Raw genomic sequence first — 11741 nt, 5'->3', positions numbered from 1 at the left:
CTATGATAGATATTACCAACGAGAATGGAAGCCTACTTACCTAAGCACTCTCCGAATCCCGAAAAGTTATGTATGGTCCACATGAGAATGACTCGAATATTGGCGGACCGTTGACTATCGTGTTTGCTCATATTTTACACAATAACCCCCTCCTCCCACAAAATCTTAAGCTCATTGACTAATGGACGAAGATACACGTCCATATTTTTTACTTTGTAACGGCCTGGAATGAGCAAGCTAAGGATGAGATGTCCTTTCTTCGTAGAAAGCCATGGAGGGAAATTGTAGTTGACAAGGACCATAGCCCACACACTGTAAGAAGTTAAGCGCAGATCGAATGGGTTCACGCCATTCATAGCAAGACCAAGCTGAAGATTCCTTGGCTCTCGGGCAAAGCCTAGGAAGGTAGAGTCAATGTGGCTCCATGCACGTGAATCCGTTGATATTTGTTGAACTCCATCTGTAGACCTATTCTGCGCATGCCATGTTGTCAAGATCGCCATGCCGGACGTACATGTGGTTTATGTGGGAGATAAGCAGAAAGTGTTTAATAACTTTTTGAGGGATGGTTTGCCCTTGTAAGTCTTGTCGATACCTATGAGCACCATACTTTGGACATGTCTCCATAGTCTCATATTCTCCTCGAAACACTATGCAATCGTTGATACATGCATGGATGCTGTTGTAGTCCATGCCAAGCTTTCGTAAAATATGTCGTGCATCATCACGAAACTCATGCATGGTATTTGCAAGTGATAATATATGATACTTTAATAACTTGAAAAAAAATCATAAAACACCTTGAAAAAATACAAATGTTTTTAATGATAGCGACAAAAAGAAATCAACGAAGCGTACATACAAGGTACCTGAATAACTCGGTCACACTCACATCGCTCCACCCGTATTTTGCTTGCACACTTAGGAGTGCAAGCAATGTCTTCAGGCAAGATACTCGGCACCCATCATATTATGGTATGGATGCTTCCTCTCTAAGCAGATCAGAAGTCTCAACATCCATGGGCATCAATGCATCGATCCTCTATCTCAGGCTCCAAGATTGTAGGTAAGTCAAGAAGGTTGTATGTCTCCTCTGGTATTGACGGTATAGATTGGGTAGTACCTTCCAAGTGGTGGACTGGCTTAGGCACTCCATCCATTGTATGTCCACGAACTCTTATAAGTAGCTGCAAAGGATGCACTCCTCCTTGGGACAAGATATCACCTCTTTGGATAGAAAATTTGCCAGCCACACCCAATGTTTTTGTATATGGTATTCAATTAGCTTGTAAATACAATGCATGATTGATATACACTTTTCTTACTGTTTGCTCAAAATCTGAGATTGCCTGATTAATGATCTCAGATTGAAACTCGTCGAAGCGTCGTACGTGTTCTATAGACAATCGACGTTTTCATCTAATTGCCAGCTTACATTGAGAGCAAGGATACACACTGATTAAGATATGCCTCGCGATCTTGAACATCACGACCTTTATTGTTTTTCATTTGGTCTACGTTACCATAAACAAATTGTTTTTGTTATTATTCTTTTTTAAAAAAAAAATTATTTGAGAATGGATTTCTTCTCTTGTAACTCAACAAAATTAACGTATGTAAAGACTCTATCCACCCACAAATTAACGTATGTCGGAGTGTTTCCCGTCTCGTGGTATTGCACCGGACCTTGCCACCACGCTCTCTTTGTTTTTTATCCATTCGTTCTCTTCTCTCATTCCATCTCTCTCTTTTTCTCTTTCTTTATTATGTTGTATGTTTATTCCCTCTCTCTCGTTCCTTCTTTCTTTTTCTCTTCCTCTTCCTCTCTCATTTCTTTTAACAAAACATCTCTCTCTTTCTCTCTACTACTACCACTACCACAACAATAAACAAGAAAATAAGAAAAAACAATAACAACTATTACTACTACTACTACAACAACAACAAACAAGAAAAGAAGAAATAACTACTACTACTACTACTACTACTACTACCACAAAAAAGAAAACTAAATAACAACAAACAAGAAAAGAAAAAAAAAACAACGACAACAACAACAAAAAACAAGAAAACTACTACTACTACAACCACGACTATGACAACTACGATTACGACTACCACAACAACAAACCACTACCACTACCATTATCACTATAATAAACAAGAAAAGAAGAAACAACAACAACAACAACAACAATTACTACTATAACAACAACAAAAAACAAGAAAATAAGAAAAAACTACTACTACAACAACAACAACAACAAAAAACAAGAAAATTAAACAACAATAAACAAGAAAAGGAAAAAAAAACTACTACTACTACTACTATTACAAAAAACAAGAAAACTACTATTACTACTATTACAATCACGACCACGACTATGACTACCACAACAACAACAAACAAGAAAAGAAGAAATTAAACAACAACAACTACCACTACCACTACTACGACTACCACAACAACAACAAACAAGAAAAAAAGAAATAAACAATAACAACATCCTCTCCCTCCCTCCCTCTTCCTCTCCCTCTCTTTCTCTCTTTCCCTATTATGTTTAATGTTTTCTCTCTCTCTCTCTCTCTCTCTCTCTCTCTCGTTCCTTCTTTCCTTTTCTCTCTTCCTCTCCCTCTCTTTCTCTCTTTCCCTATTATGTTTAATGTTTTCTCTCTCTCTCTCTCTCTCTCTCTCTCGTTCCTTCTTTCCTTTTCTCTCTTCCTCTCCCTCTCTCATTTTCTCTATTTCTCTCTCAATACACACGATTTTTAACAAAAACAAGTAAAAGAAAATGAGAAAAAACAAAAACAAAGCAAGAGGGAACAATGCACTCACCGCAAAGGCCCGAGGATGGATTCAGTGGCTCCTCTTCACGACGGCGACTCCTCTTCGCCCTCCTACACTTCCTTCTCTTCTTCGCAAACGGCGGCGGCGTCGGCGAGAAGCTTTCCTTCTCCCTCTTTCTCTCCTTCTCCCTCTCAAATGCAAGATGGAGTTCACTCTCCCTTTCACTCTCTCTTTCGTTCATTTGCGCAAAATAACGCGCTCAGGTTTCGGCCCACGTTTTTTCATATGAGTATTGTCGCTATTTGTGTTGTGTTTTTTCGTCTGAGTACCGTCGCTATTTGCGTTGCATTTGTGATGCAAATAGCGACGCCGCTAATTTGCGCCGAAAAGTGCCATCATTATGCCTCTGTATTCTTGTAGTGAATATAACAATGATAATAATAATAATAATATATAATATATATAAGCCACCATTAACTAAACTGTTATTATTCTTATTCTTATAAAGATAAAGATAATAACTATAACTAATAACTAATTCATTAACAACAACATCAATCTTAACAATAGCATTAACTTTAACAACAACAATAACATTAATCTTAATGATAACATTAACAACAATATTAACATTACTGTTATCACTACATTAATATTAACAACATTAACATTACTTCTAATTATAACATTAATTATAACATCATTAATGAGAGAGAGAGAGAGAGAGAGAGAGAGAGAGAGGTGGGAGGGGTGCTGAGAGAGAGAGAGAGAGAGCTGCACCTCAGCTGTGCTCCAAGTCCACACACAGCTCAAGGAGCAAAATGAGATCAAAATGGGATCACCAATCATGAGAGAGAGAGGTTGTCGGGCATTAAAGCCACCTCAATCTCCCTCAACTTTGCATGCAATTCAAAATCTGCACGCAATTCAAAAACAATTTCGGGAAAAAAAAAAGGTTCGGAAAAGAAATGGAGGTTCGGGAGATAGAGCCTACTGCCAAAATGATATATAGATTTGAAAGTAACCCGTGATTAAGTCGAAGCCTTTGTTTTTTGGTCTCCCGCCAACGCTAACTTTGGATGGCTAGGAAGCAGATGACAGCATGACGATGTCTCCTCTCGAGACGCAGGAGTCAGGGCTCAGAAAACATTTTGCATGTGCAAAGGCATCACAGGACTTGCCTCAGGACAGGACAGGCGTGGCGCTCCGTGCTGAGAAAGCAGCAGTCGCTTGTGTCGACTTTGCAAAGCCACCAGTGCAGATCGCATAATGACTAGGTCGTCAGGGCAATGAGGGCCATCCGGCCCGACTGATGCAGAATCGCAGAGGCCTCAGAAGGAGCTCTCGCCATGGACAGTTTGACGCAAACAAATGGAAAGGGCAAGGGGGAGCAAAAGGAAGGATTTGCAAAGGAGAGAACACCAGAGCCTCCGAAATCATGGAAGCATGAGCTGGATGAGAAGCTCCACCGGCTTCATTCGCTGCAGTTTGGTGCAGACCTCGCTTTGGAGAAAGGGGAGGCTGAAACTGCCCTAGCGCTTGGCCTCTGCTTGCTCGGCTTCCTTGAGAGTCAATGTCAAACCGATGAGGAACACCGTGGTTTCATCTCTCCAATTATGGAGCATGCCAGACAGAGGATAGATGCAGCTCAGGAGAAAATCTCTGCATCAATAGATCAGTAAGAATTTTTTTAGAGTTTTTGGTTAGCTGGAGATTGAATGCCGATGCACCAAGAATCTTGACAATTGAGATAAGAAAACATTATTCCAAGAAGGTCGAACAAACCCTAGGAAATATGAAACTCTTATCTTCTATCGAAACTCTTAGAAACTGTAAAATTTTGACGATGCAAATTCCATTTTGCCATTAATTTGTTCCAAATGTTGATCCTCAACCCAGCAGTTTCCTTTTCAAAGGTAACCAGTTGCTGGTGCAGTTACTATTTCCATGCAACACGACATGGTATTTCTAAATGCTGATGCTAGTCTGAGGGTTTACATTAAGAATTGGTAGCCTGTTGCCACTGCAGTGATCATTCCATGTGACCATGGAACATATATTGGTTTTTGTGTTTCTGATTAAACTGAACGTGTATAAGCAATGTCAAGCTCATCAAAATTGCAGTAACAGATTATTTGTAAGGACTTAGTTGAACTTGCAATTAATCATCTCAATCCAGTTGGATGGTATTGCAAATATGAGACTTACAATTATGGTATTTGGAATCTCTGGAAGCCTTCTCAAATACTATTGTTGCCCTCGTGGGTACTTAGCTGCACCTTTTCTTTGAGACCTTAGTCATGGCTTTTGAGAGACATGTTAAAGGCTAGTGGGATTCAACAGTCACATTCATTGATCACGAGATCAGGGCTTACTGTGTTATATGACTTTTTGTTCTTGGTGCCTTTGAGTTTCGTTTTAACTCAAATTTGTTCCATAAAATGTGACTGCTAACTAACAAGTTCTGTTCTTTGCATAATTCAGCAGCTCTTTTCAACTGGCTAACCGTAAGGAGGGCAGAGTATTCAAAAGAAGTAGCGGAGTGGATCTAGTGAAGATCAAGCAATCAAAATATTTCACACCATTTTTTAACACCAATGCACATTCTGAAAGACCTGTGAGAGCCTGTGCATTCTTATCCCTTTCCCTTACTGCAATGGCTTTATGCATAGCATAACCGATATCATTTGTTGAATGAAGTGACTTGAAATCTTAAATGCTGATTTAAGCCTTGAAGTTGCAGATGTGATTTTATTTCTGCCCCAGGGAGCATGATTTCAGATATAGCAGACCCAAGACTTTGAATCTAGATGAATAACAGAGCCAATTCCATGTGTCTGTTTCTGCAGGTGCAAGAGACTGGAGCAGGCTGCAGTACAACTAATGTTACATCTTGTCCTGAAACAGAGGCTTCAAGTTATGGGAACACAGTCCATCAAACATCTTTGCTTGGAAACAAGGTGATGAAAGCCAATCTGTCAAAAGCAGAGGGTTGTCCTGACAGCAGTATTAAGGCTTCTAAAAATCTTTTGCAAGCAAAGTTGACCTCTCTGTATGGTAACGGCAGTAAATCCTCTGATGTAGCAAGCAGAAGGCATGTCAGCTCTGTGCAGGAATTAACTATCCAAGAGGAGCATGCAAGACCAAAATGCCCACAACCAGGTGTCACAAGGATTCGGGGTACTTTTCCTGTTTGTGTGAATGTACAAGAGGAAAGGAAGTGCAGCCCTGCAGCAATGACAAGGAAGCCTTGTCAGTCTCAGGAAGTGTATGTGGATGATGAAGAGGGTGGGAGGCATGGTTCTGCACTAAAGAGGAGAAAGCCCTCTTATCAAGAAAATACAGAACTGGCCCATAAAAGAGCATTTTCTAAACAGGAAGGTGATGAACATGATGAAGAGATCAAAACCAATGGTTTTGTCACAGCAAAGCAAAAATGGGTAACTGTCTTTGGTGCATGCTATTCAAAGTTTGGCTTTCTAGTTAGAGGCTTATGTATTTGCTAAATTAAACAGTTAATATGTCGAACTGGGTCTTCAATAGCTTGTAGAGACTAATATGAGAGGTTTGTAACTACTCAGGCAATGGATAGTTTTCAGAAACGGAACAGCTCTGCCTTTTCCCAACCATCATCACCTTCGTGTACAGGCCCATTACCTGCTTCCTGCAATTCTGGAGGCCACTCTCTCAGGAACACTGGGCCTAAAACACTCGGGATGTCTCGTAGAGGTGTGCGGGGACAGTTTATTCCCCCTGTCCGCCCAAGTGGAGGTGGTTGTGGGTATGCAGCAACTTCACGCAATTCAACAGGGTCTGAGAATGGGCTAGAAGAGTCCACCAGACGATGGTATGCCTTATTCCATCATATGTACTGTGGGTGTACTACATCTTATTAGTCGAATGTTATACAGTTTTTGGCTCTGTGTATCAGCTTGGAACTTCTAATGGGACCTGATGGTGAACTACCGGACAAATTAAAGAATATAGAGCCAAGATTGATTGAACACATCAGCAATGAGATTATGGACCAAGATCCAAATGTGCGTTGGGACGATATTGGTAATGTGATCGATTGCTAGTTTGCCAGTCGTTAAACTTTTCTCTCTCATCTCCCCTATCACCAGAACTTTTTTACCTGATTCCAGCTGGACTAGAGCATGCAAAAAAATGTGTCACAGAGATGGTTATCTGGCCTTTGCTACGTCCTGATATATTTCAGGGTTGTCGCTCTCCTGGAAAAGGTCTTCTTCTTTTTGGTCCTCCGGTATGTGCGGCAACCTGATTGTCTCCCATTGACATGATGGACTGAGTGATTCACCTAATTACATATTTGGACTTGTGTTAATCAGGGCACTGGCAAGACGATGATTGGCAAAGCTATAGCTGGGGAAGCAAAAGCTACTTTTTTCTCCATCTCCGCTAGTTCTTTGACCAGCAAATGGGTCTGCTCTCTCAGCTGGACTTGCTTATTGATTTTATCTTGATGTACACTTCCCATATATTGCATAGAGTTTGCTATGGGCCATATTGCTAAGTGTGTTACAAATGCTATGCAGATTGGGGAAGGTGAAAAGCTAGTTAGGGCTCTCTTTGGTGTTGCAAGCTGTCGCCAGCCAGCTGTTATTTTCATTGACGAGATTGATTCGCTCTTGTCCCAGGTAGTCTAGGCACTCTTTTTTGAAGCAGCTGTACCATTATACACGCCCATTTTATTGACTATTGACCATGGCAGCGCAAGTCAGATGGGGAGCATGAATCCAGTAGGAGATTGAAAACCCAGTTCCTTATTGAGATGGAGGGCTGTGGGAGCGGCAATGATCAGCTACTACTTATTGGTATTGATGAAGCTCTTGACCTTATTGTACTGTACTTGTGCTGTCTGAATCATATGGGGCACTTCCATGTTTTACAAAAGAAACTGTGTGGGAAAGTCAGATGCTTTATGTCTTAATCCATATGGGTTAAAATATCTTGGGTTTCTGGTATATTGGCAGGGGCAACAAATAGGCCTCAAGAGCTTGATGAAGCTGCAAGAAGGCGGCTTTCCAAGCGCCTCTACATACCATTGCCTTCAGCAGGTTCCAGTGCTAACTCTGTACACTGTGGTTGACATCATTAATGTGAAATATCAGCAGGACCCTTGATGCTGCAATCAAAGCCTCCCTCAAGTATAAATATGTCAATGTCCTGTGCAGATGCTAGAGCCTGGATAATTCGTAATTTGTTAAAGAAAGATGGTCTTTTCACCTTGTCTGATGATGATATTCAGAAAATATGTGCTGGTACTGAAGGTACAAAGAGATCTCATCTTACTGTGATATTCTCAACCTTTAGTTTTCTTGGGTTTTTAAGACATACCCATCATGTGCTTGTCAATTCCAGGGTATTCTGGTTCAGATATGAGCAATCTTGTCAAAGAAGCCTCCATGGGTCCACTTCGGGAAGTATTGATGCAAGGTATCGATATCAACAAACTCCGAAAAGAGGAAATGAGACCAGTTATGCTGCAGGTCAGTCTTACCATTTTGTAAGGTATTTCTGTTGATAAATGCTACTTACAAAGCTAATCAACAAGTTTATTTAAAGTTGACATTCAGTTTTCTTTTGAAAGGGTGAGATTAAATATCTCCCACTTTTTGGATGGGTGCAGGATTTTGTAAATGCACTGCAACATGTGAAACCATCAGTTTCCCCAACTGAACTTGGTGCTTACGAAGATTGGAATCAACAGTTTGGAAGTCATTCTTTTTAGTTGTGCATACCTGCATGTAGTGAAACACGAGGAAGGTTCAATTGCATACTTTCAGGAATTGAGCAGCTCTAAATTGCTGTTGAACTTTCTCAATAATCTGTGTAACACAGGACATATGTGAGAAGTTGGTGCTGGAAACTCAGCCTTTTGTATATAGAATTCTGTCTTGGATCAGGTTTTAGCTCTTAATGGCTAACGGACTGACCCTCCTATTGCAACTTGATTCTCTCGGCAATACTTAACATAAACGTTGATGATCTCATGCTTATTAAGCTCACATAAGTCTGAAGGTGAGGCCAGTGCAGTGTGCCTATTATGTGGCTGAATAACATGTATTTCCAAAGATACAAGAATTACATGAAATCCAGGTATCCACTTAGAGCTATAAATTGGGAGTATCAAAGTTTGGGGGCTATTTTCAATATTGGTGGGAGGAAATAGCAAGAGACTAGAGGACATCCGTAAACATGAAGACAAGTTGAACGGAGGAATAAATGTGGCAGACTGGTTGTATGGGTGCCTGCCACCTATGGACCCTAACCTTCTCACGCAATTGTAGATCTGTTATATTTAATTGCATTTGGACAGATGCGAGCTTAGGAAAAGTGCATGGATAACCAATTGTAGTGGAAGAACAACTAATGCAATACATTGACTGATGTAGTTCTGTAAATTATTTGTGATTCTAAAGTAGACAAGTGCCTCTAGTTTCTTGTGAGTCAGATGGAAGGTCCCAAAGTGCAAGATAATTCGACTGCTAGGGATATCAATACTATGCCAACTATTGCCTTCATGGAAGGTTGTTTGGAGAAGTGGTGAAGTGCACCTGTTGTAAGATTCATTGGCCTATGTTGATTACTTCGGGATGCGTGAAGAATCGGTCAACAAATTTAGGTGACCGCTTACAGCTTGAATTTTATTCGTGAGATCTAAATGATATGGATTTTTATGACCTACGAGGTTTAATGGATGCATGATATCATTCAATCCAATCTCTTTTGATCACGTATTAAGTATCTAAAATAAATCATGGTTATTTGATTGGTGTTGTTTTATCACCATGTCTTAGTGCAAAATGAAGATAGTTATGCTATTTGTGATTTGCCAATCCAAATTGATGATTACTTAAGTGCAATGTTGAGTCTTTCTTCTTTGTTCTCTTTATATTACCTTGTCATGTGGATGTCAATATCAAACAATATCTTTGTGTGCATCAACCAAAGATGCATGAATTGTGAAGTGTAAGTGGTTGGCTAGTGAAGATCCTAATTTCAACTCATTAAAGCCAAGTTTATTGGCAATTATCTCACTCTATGTTGCCCTACTCAATATTGGTAACTTGCATTGCATCAAGGGGGGGTTGGGACCTAGTAGTACATCTTGGATAGGTCTAATGATGCAAGTATAGGAATGACAAAGGTAGAGGAAGAGTTCAACAAATGTAATAAAGATAGTTAGTTTCTCATAGCCATGAAATACTCATGAAATATTGCAAAAGCCATGATTAAGGTAACCATAGCTAATTCTTAGATTAATGTATGGAAGAAATACAAGGAAAATAGAAATGATAGCAACATATCCACCTCGTGCAATAGTGGAGCAAGGTACGAACCCTTATCTTTGGTGGAGGTCTAAGAATATGAGTCCTAAAGAGAAAAAATTGATTATTGGCAAAAAAATAAGCATACTTTACAATCCCAACCTTTTATACCCATCTTAATTCGTAGTGAATATTCATCTCCATAGGTTAAGGGTTACAAGACATTTATTAGATTTATTACAAACCATTCCTTGTTAAATAAACTTTGTCCTCAAAGCTTGAGAATCAAAAGCATATAAGAATAAGTCATGTGGAAAAAAATATCATGAAGTATTATTGTTGAATATGCTACATGGTCATGAAGAATCTTGCTCAAGAAATAGGTTGCATTATAAGCTTGAAATTGTTAAAAGCTTGCATATTGCCTTGAACAAGGTGGTTATAGTAAATGAACCATAACTTTTGAAAGCAATGCTTGATTGAGACATGTGAGATATAAAATTGAAATATACAACCCAAGGTATCCTCTCATGTCATAAAAATTGGATTTTAGTACAGTTAGGGAAGTTAATTCCATCACAAAAATTTTATGTAGCAAATTGTCCACTGTCTTGAGATTGTGATAATCTCACTATGTTGAAGGATTTCATACCTTTGAAAGGATGGTTGAGTGCACTTAGGGTAGGTATGAAATTTGCATTTAAAGCTTGCAAAAAATGAATGTTATTAAAGCCAAATACCCCTAGGGTCAAATAGATAGCCATTAGAATAATCATCATGTTTAGAGGTACTTGTTAAAGAAAAATACATTTTATCATCTCTTGGGTCAAGTGGAAATGAAGAATCATCCTCATGATCCCTCAGATCAAATGGAAATGTAAAGGCATCAAATGAAAACATATATTCTTCCATAGATTGTTGTGTATCTTCATTGGCTCCCCAAACTTCATCATCAATCTTCTCATGATAGTTTTCATTAAACTCAACATGATTTGCATAAGCCTCTTCCATAGGTTGATATATGTATTCTTTAAGTGTAGTTGCTTCAGCTTGAAGTACATTGCCTTCATTGACCCATCATACTCATCCACATCCTTCTCAATGACCCAAGTTATTCTTGTATTCTTAGCCTTGCATTTGTCTTTATGATTGGAAGACATTGTTTTAGCGCATTTATAACATAAACCTTGAGCATGCAATTATCATATTGTGTCACTTGTTAAGTTTCTCTGTCGAGTAAACTTGGTTGAAGATTCTCCCACATAGTCACTCAACTTGCTATCATTTTTTGCTTTAGCAAGTCCTGCAATTTGCATAGGAAGTAAATAACTTGTTCAATAGAGGAGCACATGGATGTAGCCTTTCATCACGATGTTTCCCAAATGCATGTGAATGCTATCCATAATTTAAATGCGAGTCAAATTCAGAAGACTATACACTTGCATCATATATATCATCAAGATACACATAATGCTACCAAAAAGAATTATGGTTATATGTATGTTCAAAAGAAAACTGCTCCAAGAATTTATGATTGTAATGTGGGTGTTGTTGCTCATGAAATAGTTGATGATCACCATAATAATGACCATGGGATCGTTGACTATCATAAAAATAATGATCAACATGATGTCCATATTCATTTCCATACTGCTCACATA

At 39.1% G+C, this 11741-nt stretch overlaps 1 protein-coding gene across 2 annotated transcripts; it reads left to right on the top strand.

The window, feature by feature from the left end:
* The first annotated feature begins 3806 nt into the window (after positions 1 to 3806).
* On the top strand, positions 3807 to 9379 carry LOC148038569 (P-loop containing nucleoside triphosphate hydrolases superfamily protein). Of its 2 annotated transcripts, none has more exons than XM_087673544.1 (13): positions 3807 to 4466; positions 5276 to 5405; positions 5638 to 6228; positions 6370 to 6635; positions 6720 to 6847; positions 6934 to 7052; positions 7138 to 7230; positions 7345 to 7446; positions 7521 to 7623; positions 7783 to 7866; positions 7984 to 8079; positions 8171 to 8298; positions 8439 to 9379. In XM_087673544.1, exons 1-13 carry the CDS (start codon positions 4138 to 4140, stop codon positions 8538 to 8540), a joined length of 2271 nt encoding a protein of 756 aa, XP_087529670.1. In that variant the 5' UTR covers positions 3807 to 4137; the 3' UTR covers positions 8541 to 9379. The 2 variants fall into 2 exon arrangements, with proteins under 2 accessions (XP_087529670.1, XP_087529666.1); XM_087673540.1 differs by having other exon boundaries at positions 3809 to 4466; positions 5273 to 5405; positions 8439 to 9376.
* Positions 9380 to 11741: the final 2362 nt, after the last annotated feature.

Source organism: Lygodium microphyllum, chromosome 3 (genome assembly GCF_053477565.2).
Source record: "Lygodium microphyllum isolate KBCC chromosome 3, Lygodium_microphyllum_v1.1.10, whole genome shotgun sequence".
Classification (NCBI taxonomy): domain Eukaryota; kingdom Viridiplantae; phylum Streptophyta; class Polypodiopsida; order Schizaeales; family Lygodiaceae; genus Lygodium; species Lygodium microphyllum.
This window is presented reverse-complemented; position numbering and strand designations above follow the sequence as displayed.

Coding starts and splice junctions, on each gene's coding strand:
- LOC148038569 (XM_087673540.1), top strand. CDS start 4,138: ATGGACAGTTTGACGCAAACAAATGGAAAGGGCAAGGGGGAGCAAAAG. Junction 4,467..5,272: donor ATCTCTGCATCAATAGATCA/GTAAGAATTTTT, acceptor TGCATAATTCAG/CAGCTCTTTTCAACTGGCTA. Junction 7,053..7,137: donor TTCTTCTTTTTGGTCCTCCG/GTATGTGCGGCA, acceptor TGTGTTAATCAG/GGCACTGGCAAGACGATGAT.